At 44.8% G+C, this 22,646-nt stretch overlaps 1 protein-coding gene and 1 long non-coding RNA gene across 10 annotated transcripts in view; one reads left to right on the top strand and one right to left on the bottom strand.

Moving 5' to 3' along the window:
* The window catches only part of FRMD4A (FERM domain containing 4A), a 299,740-nt gene that overhangs the window by 188,578 nt on the left and 88,516 nt on the right, over positions 1-22,646 (top strand). For 8 of the 9 annotated variants that reach the window (XM_045788190.2, XM_045788179.2, XM_087857684.1 and 5 more), the window contains exons 6-8: positions 6,525-6,581; positions 7,506-7,528; positions 18,538-18,621. In XM_045788190.2, coding sequence (XP_045644146.1) covers positions 6,525-6,581; positions 7,506-7,528; positions 18,538-18,621 — 164 coding nt within the window. Of the gene's footprint in view, positions 1-6,524; positions 6,582-7,505; positions 7,529-15,794; positions 16,335-18,537; positions 18,622-22,646 lie in introns of those variants that run through there. The other variant, XM_045788214.2, reaches the window with a different exon arrangement.
* LOC148107404 (uncharacterized) lies at positions 9,851-17,967 on the bottom strand. Its single transcript, XR_015722449.1, has 2 exons — positions 17,182-17,967; positions 9,851-14,118 (listed from the first exon to the last, which is right to left on the bottom strand). It is a non-coding gene; the product is annotated as an uncharacterized LOC148107404 (long non-coding RNA).

A 22,646-nucleotide genomic window follows, 5' to 3' on the forward strand; every position in this document is an offset into this window, starting at 1 on the left:
AAACAAAACCCGCAAATCAGGCCCCACAGGACAAAAGAACCAACATAAATACTAGTCTCAAAACCTTCAGAATCCTAGTCCTTATCTCTTAGTTTGATTATTGCAGGGTTAGTGTGAGTTAGTGTGTGTGCTCATATGACGGGTGTGGGGGGAGGACAAAAGGACAGAGAGGGACTTTCGTTTTCAATTCTAGAAACAGATTCACTTAGGCTCATCATCTTGGTGGTGCCCGTGACCTCTACAAGAGAGACTCCCCGGGTCATGATATGGGCTATAAACGAGGCAGCAGGAGGAATCGCTGGGCCGCAAATGAAATTATGGTGGCCCAGCCTGAGTGGCACGTACCCCAGTGGCTTATCAGCGAAACATGAAGTAACTTGACTGATGAAAAACTGGCAAAGGGCTAAGGAAGGTGGTTGTGCAAGACCACGTTGGTCCTGTCCCGCACCACAGCCCTGTTTGCTTGAGGCATCTTCATGCAGCCATTATGAGTTGTGCAATGAGCTGGGGCACGTACACAGGCGCAGGGAGGCCAACTGTGGGCATCAGGGCCACTTGGATGATACACTCACACACATAGATACACACACACACACACACACACACACACACAACGCTGTCCTTCTCTTTAAAAAAATACGTCTTAACCAATGATTCCTATAAGTACTCAACAGTGCTGAACAGAGGCAACACTGGGGAGGTCAGATTATAAACCCCGGTGAGCCCGAATAATTACTACAGCCAGGGTATTTGTAGTGTGTCTTAGGGTTTCCAGATCACCCCTCTGTGTCCTCACCAAACTCAGTAAAATAATTGGACAAGAAATCATTATCCCCTTTCTCCTGATGAGGAAAATGAAACTCTAGGAGATCCAGCGATTTACTCAATGTCCCAGAGCTGTTGGGGAATGGGAACTAGAACCTGGAACTTCCCGGGGAGGGTAGAAATGATCTTGAGGATGGCAAGAAACCGTGACCTTTATGCATTTTGTGGTAAGAAGAGGGGTGGTGGTGGTTGGTGAAGGTTGACTGAGAAGAGCCTCGGGCCAGCCCTGCAGATTGTTCTAGGTGGACTTGGTGCAGATCATCCTCACTGAAATCTTGTCAACCTATCGTATGGTGATTAATCACGTTTTGTGTTATAATTATTGTATTCATTTTATGTGGAAAGTTGGAATTTCCGTCATTCCCGACCACAGAGGAATGCTTTTCATTAAGATCCTGGGCTGTGTGAAGACCACCACCAAGTCCCTCAGAGCGAGGGGATCGTGAAGAGGTCCTCCAGCTCTCGGTACTTTTGGAGAACGTCCATAACACCTGCCGCTCAAGGTTCTCCTGGGGCCATTTATTTGGAAATCTTGGAGACCCACAGATGGAAACCTTCCGGAGAATATTGTTCACAGTTACACTGCTGATAAATGACCTCAGGCCTCTTCCCTCAGCTAGTGAATCACCTGGGATCAAACAATGCTAAGTGGGAGGAAGTGGGGCCATCCTCCCCAACCCTGCTCCGAGCGCCCAGCACACACCTGCAGATAGTCATCAAAGAAAGCAGAAAACACATTATTCAGTATTAAGTAAAACAGACGCCCAAAGTACACCCCGAATGGCCGTAATAACTGGAAGGCATATTCCCTTCTACCGGCACCTTCCTCATACCCACGCATCTAAGGTAAAATTCTTATATGCCCATCAGACCACCCTGGATTCCCAGGCGAGATCGGAGCTCAGCAAACACCCCGAAGACGCGCCTCTCAAGTGGCTGTGAGAGCCTCAGGGGTGCAGAAGAGGGTCATACCCCAGCCTGTGTCATGCCAGCTGAGCAGCATCTAGACCCTGACGGGTCTTCTCCCGCTCCCCCTGTCCTGTGTTGTCCTCAGCTAGGAAAAACGCAGCCTGGTCTTTGCATGCCCTCTTCGTGGTCTCATTCAGCTTCTTTTCTCTGCTGGAGCAGAGACACATGAAAGATACCACCTCTGGATTGCCAGAGAAGTCACATAAGAATAGGGGAGAGTCATCTTTCGGATGTTAAGTGGCAGCATGGTGTCTGACAGGAGGGCCCCTGGAAACATCTATCCACCCCTCCACTCGGGGAACTCAACTTGTAGGAAATGTATGGGATGGGCAGAAAGTCTCGAACGCTGTTCCATCGCAGTGGACTTTAAAGATTAAATCCCCCGGGAGGGCCAGGTGTAAAAGGGGGGAGCGCATTATGAACAGGAGACGTCAGGGAATGGGGTAGAGCCTGCGTGGTAGGAACATATGTTCTTCACAGTTAGAACTATGTCTTCCCACGTTCCTGTATTAGTGCTTCCACACGCCATTCAGATGTCTGTGCTGACTGAGGACAACAAGACGATTCTTGAGCTCAGTCAGCATTAGGTAGAGATGGTAAGAAGTAATGATGCAGCCCGCTTCCATCGGATTGTGCAAGCACGTGTGCTGAGCCCCTTCAGTCTTTAATCCTTTTCCCTCTTCCTGGCCACGTTTTGACTCATCCTGTTTTTTAATATCTTCCCTGGGAGACAGTCAAGGTCAGAGAAGGTGAAAACTCACCCCAGTTGAAGGGGGAGGGTGCCCAGTTACCCTGAGGACAAGTGCGGTGAGGGAGAACTTGGGTAAATCGGGGCAGGCATTGCATTGTGCATTTTTGGTAGCTTGACTCTGAAAAATGGCACATTCCAGTTCACGTTCACCACCAGGTTCGTTTCTGACAGACTCTCCTGGAACTGTGTAATAGGCTGCATAAAATGAAATGAAATTTTAAAAGACCTTCCTCTGTCTTTACTACCCTGCTTCCCCACCCCACCCCCCAGCGGTACATTTTCATTTAGCAGATGAGTCAAATAATGACCTCAAAGCTATGTTCACACTTAAAAAGGTTGTTCCTGATGGCTGGTTTTGAGTTGCACGCTACATAAGCCTCTCGTCGAAGGTTAGAGATTAGCCCACCGTTGACCATTAGCTGCAACACGGGCGTAAATGTTTGACAGGAGAGCACACATCCCATATGGGGCCGGGCGCGTGAGTGCTCAGCACGTCCTTGGTGGGAATGGAAAGGAACGTCGTGCAAGTAGAAATGGGCCACTGTGGAAACCCTGGACAGTGTTTCTGTTAAATCATTTGCACACTGTTAAATGATTTACATTCTGATGGGATCTGGTAATCCCGGAAGGGCAATTCCACGCATTCCTCTGTATCCCAACCCTGACAGTCGATATCAATTACGGTGGCCATAAAGCTCTCTCAGCTGGTTACGCATAAAGAATTATTATGCCTGATTCTTCCATATGCTCTCCTTGGTTCTCTTAGCCCATACTTCTAAGGTGGTTCGGTAGCAAATATTATTATCCATCTTTACTGAGCCTGAAAGGACCTAAATGATATCCCTCCCTCGAAAGATACAGGCTTGCTTGAGTGTGTTGTTTTGAATTCCAGGATCCAATTGTGGGCCACCAAAAAAAAAAAAAAAAATTAATTAGAAAATCCATGAATCAGAGTTCAGTTTATAATTCAAGGGAAAAATAGGGGCGCCTGGGTGGCACAGCGGTTAAGCGTCTGCCTTCGGCTCAGGGCGTGATCCCGGCGTTATGGGATCGAGCCCCACATCAGGCTCTTCCGCTATGAGCCTGCTTCTTCCTCTCCCACTCCCCCTGCTTGTGTTCCCTCTCTCGCTGGTTGTCGCTATCTGTGTTAAATAAATAAATAAAATCTTTATAATTCAAGGGAAAAATAACTCTAGTTTTAGCTAACTTCAATGATAGATATGGTTCTGAGAATATGTTGGCTGAGACCAAGTCCTTATGTTTTTTAATTGAAATATAATTGACATTTAACATTATATTAGTTTCAGGTGTACAACATAATGATCCAATATTTGTGTATCTTGTGAAATGATCCCAATGTAGGTCTGGTTAGTATCCATCATCCCACATTTATATATTTTTTTCTTGTGTTGAGAACTTTCAAGATCTACCTCTCTTAGCAACCTTCAAATATATGGTATAGTAGAAACTATTGTCCCTGTGGTGAATATTACATCTTCAGGACTCACTTATTTCATAAACTGGGAAGTTTTTATCTTTTGGCCCCCTTCACCCACTTCCCCCTCCCCCCACCTCTGGCAACCACCAGCCCGTTCTCTGTATCTATGAATGTGAATTTTCTTTCTTTTGGATTCCATGTATAAGTGAGATCATATAATACTTGTCTTTCTCTGTCTGACTTATTTCACTTAACATAATGCCTTCTAGATCCATCCGTGTTGTTCTAATGGCAAGATTTTGTTCTTTTTTATGACTGAGTACTATTCCATTGTATATATATGCATATATACCACATTTTCTTTATCCATTCATCAATTGATGGACACTTAGGTTGTTTCCGTGTTTACAGTTGGCTGTCATAAATAATGCTGCGGTGAACCTGGGGGTGAAGACATCTTTTTGCATTGGTATTTTCATTTCCTTTGGACAAATACCCAGAAGTGGACTTGCTGAGTAATAAGCTAGTTCTATTTTTAATTTTTTGAGGAACCTACATTCTGTTTTCCATAGAGGCTGCCCCACTTTACACCCCCACCCACAGTGTACAGGGGTTCCCTTTTCTCCACATGCTCGCCAACACTTGCAATTTCTCGTCTTTTTGATATTAGCCATTCTAACAAATGTCAGGTGATGCCCTCTGAATCCTTATTGACTTAGGGGAATGCATGCACTCAAGGAGGTCACCTGCTAGACAAGAGTTTGGGGGATTGTTTCCGGCCTCCTCACTGCCACTAAGGCCTTGTGGCTTTGGGAGAGTCCCTTGACATTTTTGGATTTCTGATCTCAATTAAAGCAGAGGGCTGGGCTAGCTGGTGTCAAAGCCTGGTTTAGCTCTTATGTGCTGTGGTCCCGTCATCCACTATAGCATCTAGTGATATGAGGGAGAGAGAAAGATAAAAAGGACATTTCTACTGAAGTTTCACAACAGAAGTACATTTGTTCATTTGTTTATTATTTTTCTGTGTTGATGGACTCAAGAGTTCCCTCTGTTTTGTTTTGTTTTGTTTTAAGATTTTATTTATTTATTTGACAGAGAGAGAAAGCACAAGCAGGGAGAGTAGCAGAGGGAGAGGGGGAGGGAGAAGCAGGCTCCCCACTGAGCAGGGAGCCTGATGCAGGACTCGATCCCAGGACCCTGAGATCATGACCTGAGCTGAAGGCAGACGCTTAACTGACTGAGCCACCCAGGTGTCCCAGAGTTCCCTCTGTTCTTAAGATCTGAACTGTATATGACAATTACAGTGTCATGCACTTAAAAGCTGTGAAGAGGGTAGATCTCATGTTAAGTGTTTTGTACCATATGATAAACACACGCACACACATAAAGGGACACAAGGACACTTTTGGAGGTGATGGATATGTTTATTACCTTGAATGTAGTGATGGTGTCACAGGTGTTTGCACACGTCCAAACTCCTCAAATTGTATATATTAAATGTGCAGATTTTTTGTGTATCAGTTACACCTCAAAAACCTGTTTAGAGAACAGATATGAACTATATACATATTGAAATATATATTATATATATATATAAATTTTTTTCAAAAACCACAAAGAGGTTTATGTCCTTTTAAGACCATGTGCATAGATAATGATAAAATATTTAGGGAAAGAAGGAATAGGAAAGAAGCATTTTTAAACTTAGACTCTGTGGGACACCTGGGTGGCTCAGTCAGTTAAGCATCTGTCTTTGGCTCAGGTCAGGATCTTAGGGTCCTGGGATCGAGTCCCACATCGGGCTCCCTGCTCGGCAGGGCGTCTGCTTCTCTCTCTGCCTGTTGCTCCCCCTGTTTATGCTCTCTCTCTCTCTGACAAATAAAGTCTTAAATAAATAAATAAATAAATAAATAAATAAATAAATAAATAAATAGTTAATAAATAAACAAACAAACTTAGACTCTGTGGCAGTGCTGGTCTGTAGAACTTTCTGCAAGGACAGAAGTGCCCTGTATCTGCTCCGACTCCATGGTAGCCAACAACTACATGGAACTGTTGTTTGAAAGCAATGAGGCCATTACAATGAGAAACTGTATTTTTAATTTCATTTCCTTTTCATTTAAAGAGTTACAATCCCATGATAACTCTTTTTTTTTTTCAATAAAGCCTTACTCCTGGTTCTAAGGTAGAGCTTACAAAGAAAACACAATTGGATATCAAATAACCTTACTCCATGGATGATCAGATTAACAAATTTGTAAAACAGGATTGGCCCACCCCCTGATTTCTCAAGATTTAAAGATAAGGCCTTTGAGGTGACAGAAGACCCAGGACCACTGGGTCCCTTCTGGCTAAAAGCCGTGAACTGGATGTCAGGGAGCATTTGGGGTTAAGTCATTCAGACCATCGATATTCTGTGAGTGTTTGGGATTCTGGGGGACAACTCAGAAAAGGAAAACCGGGCCTTTTTGTGAAGAGATGTCATAAAGAAGTCATTGTTACAGTACCAAACTTACCTTCCTTGTTGGTTTTTCCTTTCAGGAGCTGATCGATGTTGACAGTGAAGTGGTGTTTGAATTGGCCTCCTATATTTTACAGGTGGGTTATTCTGCCCTCATCTGTGATTCCCAGAGCCATCCACAGAAGAGACAGGAATAAGATTTAGCACGCACAGCCAGCTCCATTTCCTCTCCCTATTCGTCATCTTAATTATTTATAACACTAACGGGAAGGAGCTACGCCATAGCAGTAAATAGGAGCTTCTGGTATTCCCAAGTTTTATGACGGTGTCTCTCTGCAGAGGAAAACTGTCTCTATATCGTCTGAGTCTGGGGGAAACTGAGATCATTCAGTGACTCCATTTTCTTCAAGTTTGGTGCCCTCCCCACTCTGGAAAAAGCCAGGAAAATAGGAGAATTCGTTGCCAAGAGAATCATTTCACACCCCATGGAAAGGCAAGGAAAAACTTTTAGCTTATGCGTAAAAGAGTTATTAATGAAAATTAGCAACAATGACAGTATTAGTCACACAGGCAAGATGAATTGAAAGAAGGTCATTAATTTATTTCTTCCACAAAGATTTATTGAACAACTACTATATTCAAGGTGTGATGCTAGATTCGTTAAAGGTTCCATGGTTCCTCTGTAGTATAATCGGGAAGGAGCCCACAGTACAAGACAGAACAAGAGTACACAAAACAGAGACAGCTCTACCCAGACACACATTCCAATTCAGAATCTTTAAACTAGAAAAAGGTAAACCAGGATCTAGAGGGAGAAGCTTGCATCTTGTCATTACGAATCGCTTTCTTCGTATATATCTTTCTAAAGTGTAATTTAGTGTCTTGGATTCAGGTGGCAAATGCCTGGTCCTTTCCTCATCGTCTTCCTGTAGCAGGTAGGACAACAGCAGTAGTGAGCTGAGCTTACTCAGTAGAGGAGTCGTCGTGGCCACAGAATGTTTTTGGAAGTCTGGCACACTGACTGGCACGTTTCACTGACATTGACTTTTTTTCTTCTACAGGAGGCAAAGGGAGATTTTTCTAGGTGAGTTTCCAAAAGGTTTTGGGGTTTTTTGGTTTTGTTTTGTTTTTGTTATATTTGGGGTCATGTGCTCTGTTACATCTCTATTAAAAGAAATTATTCTTGTATCCTTTGTAGGAGGGCAGTGCTCTCATATTATATATTAATGATGAGATCCAACTACCTCGGGCAGAGGAAACATAGTAATATCTAGGAGGATATTCTGTACTTAACGGGAAGCCTAGAGGTGGCTAGAAGCTGAGAGTTGCACCCATGGCCATTGTCTAGAGGGTGGTCAGGTTAGAAAACCCTGCGATGTGGATATCTATTTTTTTCTTTCTCTCTCATTTTTAATCCCCTGACCCTCCAAAGGACAAATGCTATCCCATAGGGAGATTTCCTTCATAAAAGTATTACAGTCCCCCACTTTTACTCTTCTTCCTTCTCTAGATAGTACGTTGGAGAGAATGCCAACGCTTAACTACTGGGGACACTGTGGGATGCTTATTAACCCCGTAGAACGGCCAGCTTCAGTCCCCGAGGCATCGCCTGCTGCCCCACGCGGTTGTGTTGCCTCTCCGTTTCTCAAGATCGTTACTGGAGCCTATACAGAGTAGGGACGTGTAGCCGCCCACCAACAGGACTGTCTGCTCAAAGACAGATGTGACTCCCGGCATTCTGTTTTATTGAACTCCCTAAGAGATGTCTGGGATAGCCTGTGTTTTAGAATCATGGTCTAAATGTCCAAGAAAACAGAGTGTCAGGGCATAGCATTCTGGCTCATCAATAAGAAATTAGCAAAATTGGTATTAAAAAGAAAAACAAATCCTGCCTCTACTCCTTGAAGGAACTTGTATGTTTTCTCAAGCTTTGGTGGATTCGATCTGTAACGTAAATATCTTGGGTTTTGCAGGCCCTACAGTCTCTGTTGTCATTACTCAGCTCTCCCTTTGTAAATGCAAAAGCAGCCATAGACAGTAGGTAAATAAATGAGTGTAGCAGCGTTCCAATAAAACTTTATTTATAGGCTTGGAAATTTGAATTTTATATACATTTTCTTGTATCATGAAATACTATTCTTTTTATTTTTTTTCCTAACCGTTTAAAGAATGTAAAAGCCATTCTTAGCTCCTGGGCCATATAAAAACAGGCAGAGAGCTGCATCTAGCTGGTGAGTTGTGGTGTGCTTACCCCTGATTCTAAAATTAGTCCCTTCAGCTCAGTTTGAATATTTGCATAAGGAGACCTCCAGGCCCCTTTTATTTAGACTTCCCAAGTTCTTGCTATAAAGCAGAGATAGTCAATTCTTTTTTAAACTAAGGCTGTTTTACAGCCTGAGCTGGAGACCTTAAACATTGTAGGTGGCCAGTGACCATTCACTGAATGTGTTGAATGAAACATTTTCTATATCTTGAAAATATCCTGTTTTTTAATAGTCGTAACTTTTTTATGCCCTTCATTTGGCATTGGAATTTGGGGGTTTTGATAAGTGCAAGGTCATATACTTACAAAGGTTTCTGGTCTCATGAAAAATGGTTTAACAACCACAAGTCCGCTGGATTCTCTGAAGGTACTTTTCTCCCCTTGGCTTTCACCAGCCCTGAACTCCGCTGCAAATATTATTTATTTTTGAGAGTCCCCTGACAGGATGGAATGTGAACTGGGACCAGCGGAGTCTGGCCCCACAGATCATGGGAACGTGTGGCCACAGGGACTGCCAAGGAGGAGGAAGTGCAGGCCCGGCCTCACAGTAATTCATGGCCCCCTAATGAGCTTGTGGAATGCCAGCTTGTGGGCCTCAGAGACACAAAGAATCCTGGTTTAGCTTCATTTGTCAAAGCACTGCCTCTCAGTTTGTTTGTCCCCAGCTGTCTGGGGAGAGAAATAGCCGTCAGGGGAGGGAGAGTTCAGACACCTTATCCCAAAGGTCAGTTTATCTGCCAGCCTAGCACTCCCGTCACGGAAGGTGGAGGTGATCTATTATGTGGAGAGCCCTGATAAACACCGGTGTCTGCAGCAGGCCCAATGTTTGGAGGCTCCAGTGGCCTGGAGTTTGGGAAGAAGAGAAGCAATTCTAAATTCCTTGTTTGTACCTCCTCCCACCTATAACCAGGGAAAGCGCCAGAACATTGACGTTGAGCATATTTGGTTTGGTGGCTGAGCATGAGGCATGTTAAATGTCCCATTCTCATAATGTAGTATTGTAGAGTTATCTTTTGCTCTGTTAATAATTAAGGCAGGACTGTGCCACCTTAGTTGTATTTAATGGGAAGGCCTGGACTTGTATACATACCCTGTAAATATAATATGTTTTCCTGAACAACATCAATAAAATGAGATGTCAGCTTAGAATACAGAGAACACCACAGAAGACTTTTATTATTTTTTAAGATTTATTTATTTGAAAGAGAGAGAGAGAAAAAAAAAAAGAGAAAGTGTGAGCAGGGGGAGGGGCAGGAGGAGAGAGAGAGGGAGAGAAAATCCCAAGCAGACTCCCCACTGAGTGTGGAGCCCCACGCAGGGCTCGATCCCTGGACCCTGAGATCATGACCTGACATCAAAAGCCGGATGCTTAACCGACTGAGCCACCCAGGGGGCCCCTGCAGAAGGCTTTTAAATAAGGCATGGTCCGGGGCTTAAGTCTAGGATCTTCTAGAATCTACAGGCTTAAAGAACCTTTTTAAACTAATGGTGACACATGAACGACAAAGTAACACTTTCATAACCGGAGGGTCCTGAATCTCACTTCCTAAAAGGCTGTTTTGCCCCCAGGGTGCTATTATTCTATATATTTACGTGTCAGTGAATAGATACGAATTACATTTAAGGGGAATAAGTACTAAACATCTACAAATTATGGGAGCAGTATCCTTGAAGTACAAGAGGAAAAGGGTTATTTTTACAAAAGGGAGAAGTCAAAAGTGCTGATATACTCTAATAGAAGGAGAACTGTGTACGGACAACCCGGAATCAGAGCTGTTCTTTCTCAGGATGCTGACAGGCTCTTCTGTTTCTTCTTTTGGACTCGTTTTGCCCAGCAGACCCCCGAAGTCTTATTCTTACATAAGTCCCTCTTCTTTCCAGTGAGTAGAAATGCTCACCTTCCTCTCTACTTGGTCTTGGCCGTGAAATGTCAGGTTGAGTGTTGCTGAAAGAAAATGACCAGGGTCTAGACAGATACGAAGCATTGTCCGTGGTAGGAAGAAATCTATGTCATACATGTTCATATTCTAACATATTGTGGACAGATTTGTGAGATAGCATTAAAGATTTAGGAAGTGGTCTTATCTAAAAATAATATTTTCTCACTTGTATTATTTTCCTTAGCACAGCATGATAATCATACTTCCCTTCCTGGTGTCTGTGTACCAGATGAGTGTCCCTCAACAATCCAGAAATCTAGAGTTGGCATTTCCGTTTAAAAACAATTAAATAGCCTAAGAATTGCTAACGATGGAGGCTCCATAGGCAAATGTTAGGTTGAGAAGGATCAACACCGTTTAAAAACAGAAAGTTCTTATTTGATAATCGCTCCTGGACATTCATCAGCTAACACACACTTTCCGTGATTTATACATACTTTGTGCATACAAACCCTGCAGTGGTTTGAGCGCTGAACACCGACATTTCCTATTTTAAAAAGTAAAGAAAAAACCTTGGGTTAGGAGAATAATATTCTCTTCCTTAAAAAGGCCAGTGCAGGAACACCTCACTGAATCAACTGAACAGGACAGGAGATTGTAGAGCTACATTCTAATGTAATTTAACAGAAGACTTCTTGCTACATTGTATGTAAGAACTTGATTTTTTTTTGTTTTGTTTTTTTCTCTAAGAGGACCTTTACTGAAAAGCCTCGTGGCCAGTCTCTATCTTGATTTGGAGAATCACCTCACACTTTACTTTCTATCAGCCCTTTTGACACTTCCAGAAGGGTGCCACGAGAAGAGAAAAGAAAAGTAAAATCGTTTTAAACATTTTGTCAAATCAGTGAATTGATTAAAAAATAGTTTATGCTGAACAGCACAACTAAATGCCCAAATCGCACTACCTTTGATATAAAGAACCATCCAAACATTAACAGGGACTAGTAAAAAAAACATCTGTTATATAGAATTTTTTGTTAACAAGATTTTTTGAAACCAGATCAGTAAAGCTCTGTTGCGCTGGGCCGTCTGTTGGGACCTGGAAATATCTTTGTTATAGAGGACCGGATGTATTGAGTCTAATCATTAAAACAAGATTCTGCCGGCATTAAGATTTATCAGGACCAGTAAGCAAACAGCACCTGGAAAAGACTGATATTAATATTTCACGTAAAGGTCCGTGGGCCACGTTTTGCTTACCTGTTCAGCAGAGCCTGTCATGTGCCTAAGAGGCAGGGGAAGGGGAACCTACATCTGCAGGTTCTCTCTGTTCCAAAATAAACACAACAGCCACAGGAAAAGAAGTGAAGCCGTGATCGAGTACTTAGGGGTCAGTTTATATGACATCTGTACAAAGTGAAATGCAGGTCCAAGTGAGTATTAGCTCAGCAGAGTTCAGTAGTAGGGAAGAAAGTTCACCGTGTCCCGATTAGCCACCTGCAGGCTTCTAATTGCATTTCTTAAAATAATAATAAGATATTAATAATAGAAATAATAATGTTTTCTGAAATGGAACAATGCATTAGTCAGTACTAAGAAGTAAGCAGTCTTCCAGCACAGGGGAAATTGATTTTTCTCTCCCTTTCAGGAGAAGAGTTGAAGTATTTATTTGTGCTGGAAAATTCCCCTTAACTTTCACAGGCTGCATGTTCTTCGGTCTCTGGGGGAACAGTTAGGAGCAAAAAAAAAAAAAAAAAAGTAGAGACCTTTTAATATTTTATCTTCTGTAAACCGTGGGACTGTGCATTCACTAGTCTGGAAAGACAAAATGAGATTTCTGTGACCAAAAAAAAAAGTACCCTCATGATTTTTTTGTTCTTTGTTTGAAATCTTGTCTGTCTTTTCAACGAGCATTTGTGAATTAATGTAAATGAAGTTTGGCTTTCTGGTATCTGAAAAATCCAGGTTTGTGGGCCTTTTTGTCAGACCAGACGAGATCTTTTAGGCAGTCATAAGTTAAATGCATAATTTTAGAAGATCAACAGGAAAAGAAGACAAAGAGCTGGTTTTCTTCTGAAAGACGTTTTTAGTAACATAAACATTAGTGTAGATTGCTATCTTTAAAAAGATGACAATGTTATTTTCTTGCCCAGTGTTGAAAGTTGATTAATCTAAGGCAGCAGTCTATAAATCACAGTTCCGAGTCCACTGATATCATTACTTTGCATTTACATAAATGGTTTTACTACTACAACTCAACGCAAGCTCAGCTTTAAATCATCATTAGAGCATTTGATCATTTGGCATATGTTTTCCTGCAATTTTTAATTGGCCTCTTGAAAGAAAACAGCTGGCAGTAATCATATAGTAAGCGAAATAGATTTGCTGAGACTCTTAGATAATTAGTAAGAAATACTCAGACACTGATGTTTGGAATAATCAACATTTGGAATATAACTGATATAACCTCATAGTATCTTTAATACCCCAAATTTGCAAATGTCCCTATTGGAAACTTACTAGAAAAGTCATCTGTTAAGTTTGAAACACATCTGTCAGCCCAAAGAAGAGTTTCTGTGGGAAGAATTTAAATTTATATAATTCTCATATATTATTTCACAAAAAGAGAGAGAGGGAGAGAGAGAGAAAGGGGTGTGTGATGTTTTTCCCATGATTTAAGCGAGAAGCAGCTGGAATCTTTCACGCTGGCAAGACCTTCTGAAAGGAACAGAATCTGTGAAAATTTGAAACAAAATGTTCAAGTGGAAAAGTTATAAATTGTTACAGAAATCTTTGTTTTATGCACAAAAATCCATTTTACTGAGCTTTTCAAGTGTGTAATTCACATTTTCTGAGCATAGCAAAGTATTCAGATAGGGTATTTTGCAGGCTGGTAGTCTTCAAATCCTATGGGAATGGTTTAGATATAAAGTGAGGAGGAGATTTTGTATTATGACAGCTGTCTCTTTTGTGAAGAAGCCTTTATGTAGTGTCAGTATCGTATTTCGATGTCGAGCCTTGTGAACAGCACAACAGCTCATGGCTTTAACACTATGTCAGTTTTTCAGAATTAAGATTCCCACTCTAAAGGGTGATGTAGCAAATATGCCAGTTGCTTCTTCTTGTGCTATTTGAGTAAAATTATTGTCTGCAATTGTAGACTTACAAAAACTTTTAAAAACTGGTTTTGAATTTTACAAGTTTACAGCTATGGTAGAAACTCACAGAATGTTTTGCATCACCCTAGGTAACCAAGCTCACTAATGAAGAAAAAAAAAATCTTTACTTAGATAAATTAGTACTTAGCATCAGAAATAAAGTCACATAATTCATACCTGTTTGTAATTTTGCCCCTCCATACAGTGTGGCCTGTGTATCCACGATCCACGCCCAGAATCTAGAATCCCATGCTGGAGAAGTCTCAGGGGGTACGCAGGTGCTTCCCTTTGTCCGCACATGGTCACACAATTTCCGGGAGCAGCTTTATAGACAACATCCCAGCTACCAGCTTTTCGAGCCCTCCCTACACACCTAAAAAAAAAGTAGGTGATAGGGAGGAGATCGGCAAGTGCCTCATTTTCTTTGTTGTAACCTGAACTTGAACTTGAGTCACAAAATAAGAGGGAGGAAAGAAAAGGAAAGGAAAGAAATTGTTTCCTGCATGGTTTTTTTTTTTTAAAGATTGTATTTATTTATTTATTTATTTGAGAGAGAGAGTGAGCAAAAGCATGAGCAGGGAGAGGGGCCGATGGAGAGAGAGAGGCAGACTCCCCGCTGAGCAAGGAGCCTGATGCGAGGCTCCATCCCAGGACCCTGGGATCATGTCCTGAGCTGAAGGCAGACATTTGCCCGACTGAGCCACCCAGGTGCCCCTCCTGCATGGCTTTTAAAGATCAGCAAAGAAGAAAAAATACACAACTTCCTGTATTAATCTATCTCAGAGTTTTCTAGATTCATTGTACCACCGAATAAAGTCATAGAGACCCACAGTGCATGTCTGAAACTTTAGTCCCTGTGTTTTCAAATTCAGAAATTTGTAGGTTTTAGACTGGTAATTCGGGGAATTCCTGCACCCCGTGTCAGGGTCTGGGCGGCACCGGGAGCCCTCTCTCTTACCGTGCCTTTGCCAGAACGTGGATAATCACACCACGTGGAACAGAGAAAGGTCAAACATTGCCTCGTGTGAAAAATTTTGGTTTGCCACCAAGTAGGTTAAGAAATGTCCGTTTCTTAGAACTTTTCAGATTTGGGAATTGTGGATCATGAGGACCTGTAATATTCTTTTACTTATGAAATCCCTCCCCCTGGGGAACTTGACCTACGTGATGGGCTCATAAAACACGGAGGCATTAGTGTGACGCTAGCATCGTGTTGCCTTCTCTGAATTTCAGGGCAGTGCTCCCTGTTACCCTGGTTTGACATTCTCGGTTTAGTGCTCTTTAGGGTTTTAGTACCGTGTGCATCAAAAACCCCTGGATGCAGGAGGAATTCTGCCACCCTAAGCATGTTCTCTTTGCCCCAGGTTTGTCCCACAAATTATGGACATCTCGTTTAACCCGAGGAGAATCTCCTGAAAAAGTATTTCCTCATTTTTTAAAGGAAAACAAGCCCATGTGGATTTTGCTAATTTGCTATCAAATTTGACTTTTGCTTCCTTGGCTTTATGGTGTCTTAGTTAAACTTGTCATTGCTGTTATTCGGGCAAATTCTTTCTTTGATGTATTCCTAGAAATCTTAGAAAGTTTTCTTAGTAGATCATTCAAACTTCCTATGTTTGGTGAGCAGTATAGGTGGTAGAAGAGAGACACATCATCTCAAAAACCTCCCTAAACCAAAGACCGGTGCAGCATCGGGAGTCCACTTTTTTGCTGGCAATGTTAATAACTACCTAAAAGTTTTTAATAGAATCTGGTTAATGGGGCGCCTGGGTGGCGTCTGCTAAGTTAAGCGTCTAACTTAACTGCTAAGTCAGTTAAGCGTCTGGCTTTGGCTCAGGTCATGATCTCAGGGTCCTGGGATTGAGTCCCGCATTGGGCTCCCTGCTGAGCAAGGATTCTGCTTGTCCCTCTCTCTCTCTGCCCCTCCCCTGCTTGTGCGCAGGTGTTCCCTTGCTCTCTCTCTCATAAACAAATAATCTTTAAAAAAAAGAATCTGGTTAATGTTAAAAATAAGAAAACCAATTTTATTCTCAGTTTAGCAAATGACTCTCTAAGAGACCGTTTTTCTTTTTCTAAAAATGAAACATGCACTGTTCTTAGGGTGTCTTAGAAGTTGGCATTTATCAGGTGCACTGAACCGTGGGGGAGATGTCCAAGTGAGTGGAAGTCCCTGAGAGAGGAAGCTGGGAACTTCTAGCATATTTGTTAGGTTTTAGCTTCTCACACCTCTGGAGATGGGGTGACCAGGTCTCCCATCAGTCCAACTGTGTGGTACGCAGCCACGGAGCGGGGCCAGATCATTCCACAGGGCTGACCACCTCTTAGTTAGTGCAGATGTTTACAGACAGCAGAAAGGCAAATAGAACATTTCTACATAGTTGTCCTTTGGGAAGGATTAAGAGCCATGGATCCCTTCCAAAATGTAATGGATTTGGACGGGCTTCACGCCTTGGTGATTTCTTGTTATATTTGTCTGTGTAACCTTGCCCTGGGGGAGAGCCGGAGAAGCTGCTGCAGGCTCCAGCAAGGAAGTCAAGCCTGTGATTGTCATCGGGGAAACTTGTTTGCCAACAAACTAGTGTTTGGTGGGTAAGACAATCCCTTCCTCCTTGAGCTCCTTCCTTCCCCAAATACACTCTAAATGGGATGAGTGTAAAGCTCCAGCTTCAGCTTAACTGCTTCTCCCACGGCTTCGGCCAGTAAAAGTTCATCCCGGAAGAGTGTTTTTCAATATTTATAGGACTGAGATCCCTGTTCTCAGGGTGCTTGTAGTTAAACAGGAGAGAGGTAAGATCCAGAAATGCATCATCGTGGGCTCTCCTGTGTTTGGTGAACGGAATAGTTGCTTACACTCTGCCTCCATAGTGTGCGAGGAAAATTTCAAACCCTACTTGGGAATTGGATTTTCCTGAACACAAGGACCTTCGCTGTCTGAAAACCTCCCGTGGCTGACCATTGACTGCTGGAAGAGTTTGAACTCCCTGAGCCTGGGTGGAAGGTCCTTGCAATTCTGTGCCTAATCTGCCCTTCAGTTGGCCTTTTTTCCCCTCACCGCCCCCCGCCCCCGCCCCGTGCTCCAGTCAGTCTTTCTGTCCCAGTGTACGTGCCGCCACACTCTGCTGTGTCCCACCGAGGAGAAAGGATCCTTTTCTCCATACAGACCCTGCCCCGTAGTTTGCTCTCCCCCAAGAGCCCACAGGAGCCCCCTTTCCTCTGAGCTGCTGAATTTGTTGTTTGAGTCCGCGAGATCAAACGCCGCCCTTACAGTCAGTTATCTTTCTACCCGCACGTCATGCCTGCCGGCTGACTGGGGAGCGCCTCTCGGACAAGGACTATGGCTTATCATGTTTGCGTCCCCTACACTACCTTCCATACAGCAGGGGCTCCCCAAATACCTTCAGTTTCTTAACAATTAATTGATAAATCTTTGCCTTACCCCTTAGGTGCTAACAGTTGAAATACTTGGGTTTATTGATTCAAACGGTAGCCAGTTGAGCCTTCTGGTTGCTTCAAAGCCAGGACTCCCAAATATTGCCGTCACCGTTTCTCACTCCACTTGGAAAACGCCCTTTCTGAGAATGGCTGTGTCCCCTGCCAACATCCGTGTGTTTCTTTGTCACCATGTCGATGAACTGAAAGTATTGGAGTGGTTTTGCCCAGCGGCATTGGTATCCAGAGGGGAGCCGCTGATCCGTTGCCGAGGATGGCATTTCAGGCTGCGTGGGTTCTCAAGGGGGGGGGGTGTCCTCCAGTGAGCAGCATGGCTCTTGGGGTGTTTGCTGTCCAGATGCCGAGTTCCCCAACTGTGACCGGGGTGCTCCTTCCTCTGTTTTTACTTACTGAGCTCCACACTCTGCCTTGCTTCGGGCAAGCAGCACAGAAGCTGCCACCACAGCCTTGGTTAGACCCGAGGACCAAGGCGGGCTCGCTCCGCAGGGTGAGCCTCTGGTAGCGCAGCAGGGGCCATGAGACGCTTACTGGACCAGTACAGGGAAACAGCCTCTCAATACCTAAACCATCCCAAAGAAGAGGCCAGCGATTGCCTCTGGAGGGAAAGAGTGGGCACAAACAGCAAATGCACTGGCCCAGTGGGGATGTGGGGCTGTTGAGGGTGCAGAAAGGCATCGAGGCTCCGAAGAACACTGGTTAAAACCCAGAGGAGTTTGAAGTATCCTTCAAACCTGAGAACATGTGAGTCTGTAGGGAAAGGATTTCTGGTGCCAGGACCTCCTACAAGTACCAGATAATCCACTTCCTGCTCTCAGAGTCAATTCCAGGCCCTGTCAGAAGCAAAAGTTATTTATTTGTCATATTTTGGACAATAGTTCCCAGCGTGTGGTCAATCCAAGCAAAGAAAACCAGCGTTGTGTGTCAGCAAGGGAAACGGCTCTCAAGGAGAAGCCATCCATTCTCGGAGGCCTTTGAGCCCCTGACGGATCCCTGGGAGCTTCTCCCATGGGACCCTGGTGACCCTTCTCCTCCCAAATTCGTGTGCTTGGGGGCATTGGGTCTGTGTCCCACTCTGTGCACCGGCCCCCTGTGAGCACTCTGTTCTGCGCCCCAGAGGAGAGGGCCCCTGGGCTCTGCACCCCGTGTGTTCTCTTTCCTCTTTATTAATAAATTAATTAGAAGGGAGTGGTCCTTCCTCTCCCTAGTTTTCATTCAAAGGGAACAGATGTGGGGTCTCTCGGCCAAGGCTCCTGGGTCAGGTCGGATCCCATGGCACGGTGGCTTTCTCAGATGGAGGGTGAGCCATTCCTTGGCTTTGTCTCTGTTCTTCCCTCTCTTCCAGCAATGAGGTGGTGAGGAGTGACTTGAAGAAGCTGCCAGCGCTTCCCACTCAAGCCCTGAAGGAGCACCCTTCCCTGGCCTACTGGTAAGCTGCACCCCCTTCACACACCCCTCAGGAGCGAGCCCACCTGGGGTACAGGGGCTCGGGGCTGCCGAGGGTCAGGCTGGACCCCAGCCGGAACAACTCCATCTTGTCTGAGTGGCTTGGGCCTCCGTCAAATCATTTCCCACATGTATTTAGATGCCATGGTTTGCCTGAGACCTCCTTTTTTTATTTTCTTTCTTTAACAAGAAAAAAAAAAGACTCCTAAAATTTCACTTTGGATACTTTGCCTCCTTGGAGACCCTTTCATGTGCTGCTCGAGTTTCATTCTGGAATCCTTGTCATTTGATGACAGGATGTGTGAGGTTTTGAGATGTGAGAGAACTACGGGGGTTTTCTTCTTCACAGAAGAGAGAGATTGATTCTTTGATTTTCCCACAACGTTTCATATCTCCTGATTTGGCTGCCATGTAACGTTATGCCCTAGTTCATCTGTCAGGCCCTAAATTACTGACTCTGAACAAAACAGGCATGCGAAAGGGTCCTGGGTTGTGGTTCTGGTCACAGTCAAGTGGGGCCTGCATTCCTGGGTGGTGGTGTGCAAACGCTGTGTGTGCACCGGCCCTCGTCACCGTCCCCCGACAGGCAGCATGCTGCGTCGTCCCTCATGTCCCTTCTGACTCCCTCACAGCAAGTGTTGACTGCTTTTATAAACAATAATAATAATAAAAAACCAAAAATCGCAGAACAGGTCAATCCTGATCAATTGTATCATGTGACTCCTCTAAGCACTTCTTTACTCTGCTTTATGAAACCTATGGATTACTACCATGTCATCGCGTCTGGACATGTTTGCAGTCACCACACTTGTGGCTCAGCCATGCAGGTGGCTCTGAGAGACCCCTTTCACTGGGATGGGGCATGCTGTGATGCAGAGGGCATTAGCTGGATGACACTCCAGTCCAGAAGTCATTTCTCCTTAGGAGACAGCATGATGGGGCAGCAGGAGCAGCAATGAGAAGCCGAGTCCTGGGGCAGACAGCTCCCTCCAGGCTGCTGGTGTCCCCCACCCCACCTGCCAATCTCATCTCTCTGAGCTGTTTTTTTGCCATTCGTCCTTCGATAACATAGGTTTCGCTGCATCGTGGCTTTATAGAATTAGAATCCGCCTCCCAGACAGAATCTGTTTAGCAGGGAGACACTGTGTGTGTCTGCTCCCCTCCTTCCAGCTTGGCTGTCTGCACGTGGGAACACCAACAGATGACACTCCCATTCCCTTGTTCCTGGAGCCCTGTTGCCCTCTCCCGGTCCCGCACGCTCCCTGGGCCTCATCTTCTGTGTCCCTCCCCCCCCAGCTGTTCATGTTTAGGGAACCAATGGTGAAAGAGCTAGGACACAGAACATAACTCTGGAGACCAGTAGTTCCTCCACAGAGGGGATGTATTCGCCAGCTGGGGGCTATGACGTCGCTGGGTTGTCTGGGGTCAAAGTTGCTTTTAGCCTAAACCAGCCCTCAACCATCTCCTCATTCAGTTGTTTCCAGACATTTTTTACACCCTGTGTTTACCAGCTCCTTCTCTCTCGGTTTCCCTTTCTACCTCTCTCTGGATTTCTCTTTAATCATCTCCACAGTGAGCTCCATGCTCACACGTTATTACTAGTACAGAAATGCCTTCCTTTATGTCCCTCTCTTCTCTTGTGTCGATATGAGCATCTTCCTCTTTACCCACATCTGTACTTATCTTGCCAGAGCATCCCTCCGTCTCTGTGACCTGGCTGGCACTTTCCCTGGGCCTGTTTTAGACCCAGAGCACCCATGCAACTGTGTACACTCACAGAGAGGATGCAGAACTGAGGCGGGGGCATTTTTGAAGCGGGTGCCCCCAGGCTCCACAGCCCAGCTATATACAGACAAGCAGGCAGTGTGGACCATCCCATGGCTTCATTGCTAAAACAAACACCTATTTCACTGTGATCGGCTAGTTGTAGTTGGCCTTCATATTCCAACCTACTTATTTAGATTTTTTAAAAAGCAGAGATATCAGGAAGGGATAAATGATGTTCATGCTTCATAGAGCTGGCAACCAAACATGTTCAAAGACATCCCTTGGCTCCAGTGTCATGCGTCTCTATGATTAACCATGACCCCTTGTTGATGGAGGAGACCTTCACTTGCCCTGACATCACGAAGTGTCTATCCAGCTGCCCGCAGCCATGATCACCCCTGAATGGAGGACACAGATTTGCAGTTCTTCCAGGCTCTCCTGCTCTCGCTGGCCCTCTCGGATGTGGCAGACAACCGTCAGGCCAGAATAAGCCATAGGGAGCCCATCCACACTAGTCAGGAAAGGCATTATAGCCTAGAGAGCGAAGCAGTGGATTTTAGAATCCCAGCCACGTTTCTGAACAGTGGGGTAATGACAGCTCAGGAAGCTTGAGTTACTTCTCTGCTACGTCAATTTCCCATGTATGAAACGGAATTAACCATACCAACCCAATCCAGACTGTAATTAAGAGCGGAAGAAGTCACATGATGCAATTAACATAGTGAAAGGTACATAATAATGCTGAGTAATCGTGCAGTAATCCTTTCTGCTAATTTTCCCCAAGTGTGTAACAAGCTTGGACTTCTACTCCACGGAATTTCCCTATCGGGAAGCATCTGAGGCAGAGGTTAGAATTATGTGCCCAGGGCCACAGAACAGAGCAGTATGAGGGCCCTGACCTGGATTCTCTGAAGGGCCTAGCTTGCAAATGCCCGACTCCCCCCGGCCCACACACCACCCAACCTTTACTGCAGAATCACTGCCCACTGCAGGCGATGGCTTCTCCAAGACAGGAAACCATATCGTCATCCCCATGTTTCCTTCTAATCCCCCATGCATTTCCTGGGCCCCTTGCCTGCAGAGAGATGATCTCACTGAACGACTATGGGGAGGCACAGTCAGCCTTAGTCACCTGTCTTTATCCTTCATGCACCACAGTGTCCTCCAATTAGTGTTTTGGGATTCTATTTACTCTGGCTGGTGCATTTTTTAGTAATTATTCCATTGAGTCCCTACCACAGCTCTGGGGTCGCTGGGAAATTTGCAAAGCTCAGCGCACTTGAGCCATCTGTAAATTCCAGAGGAAGTGGGGGTGGGGCTGGGGGCAGAGTGGGTTTTCAGTCAGCCTGGCCTGTGTATTCACCAGATGGGCTCACGGTGTTTCGATTGGGCCCAAAGAAGTGGGAAAAGCTGAGGAAGGAGAGGCTAGATACCGTGGCCTCACCAATGGCCTTGGGCAGCAGGAGATCCAGAGAGTGGTGGGGGTGGCGGAGCCCTGCGGCTCTCGAGCGCTGAGAAGTCATTTAGTCAGGAAGCAGCTAAACAGCTGCTTGCCCGTGTTTCTGACTTTCACTGGTGTTGGTCTGAGCCTCGACTGTGTTCACAGCCACGGCGCTACGTTGATTTTGATCTCCCCAGGCCAGCCCGGGGGTCCTCCTTCCCAGAGCTCTGAAGGGAATGGGCTCAGATCTACACTGAGTTGCTTGACCCTGGATCCAAGAGTTGACCTCACAAAATGCTAGATCCTATAGTAGGAAACATGCCAATGCAGCCGTAGCTTCAATGGGTGGGAGAGAAGCAAGCTAGGAAAGCAACCCCCAAATGTCTCAACAGGACCCCAAAGGTCTGGTGAGGCGGGGTCCTCCCCAGGTAGGACGCTGCTGGAGAATTCTCTCAGAAGAGGGCTTTCTCACACTCCCGAGTACGGCGTCCAGGGTTGCCCAGGAGCGGAGGAGAAACAGAGCTGCACCTGCCCCTTTCTGAACAGATGCATCCAGATGACCCTCCGACAGAGAAGGGCTCCTTGCAGCTGGCCAGTTCCTGTGCTGGGTGTTTGTAAGGACACTCGCTTGTGAAGAGTCAGATGATCGTAGACACACCATATTTCAGAATATTAAAATGAAGAGACAGCCATTAAAGATTAAGGTGATAATTGGAAAATCAAGAAATGACCCCCCAAGTAGTAGTTAGTGAACATACAGGACACATTACCCCCCAGAAGTGGCCTTTCATTTTTTCCTT

The sequence above is a fragment of the Ursus americanus genome, chromosome 31, assembly GCF_024610735.1.
Source record: "Ursus americanus isolate L20-20 chromosome 31, mUrsAme1.1.p, whole genome shotgun sequence".
Taxonomy (NCBI): Eukaryota; Metazoa; Chordata; class Mammalia; order Carnivora; family Ursidae; genus Ursus; species Ursus americanus.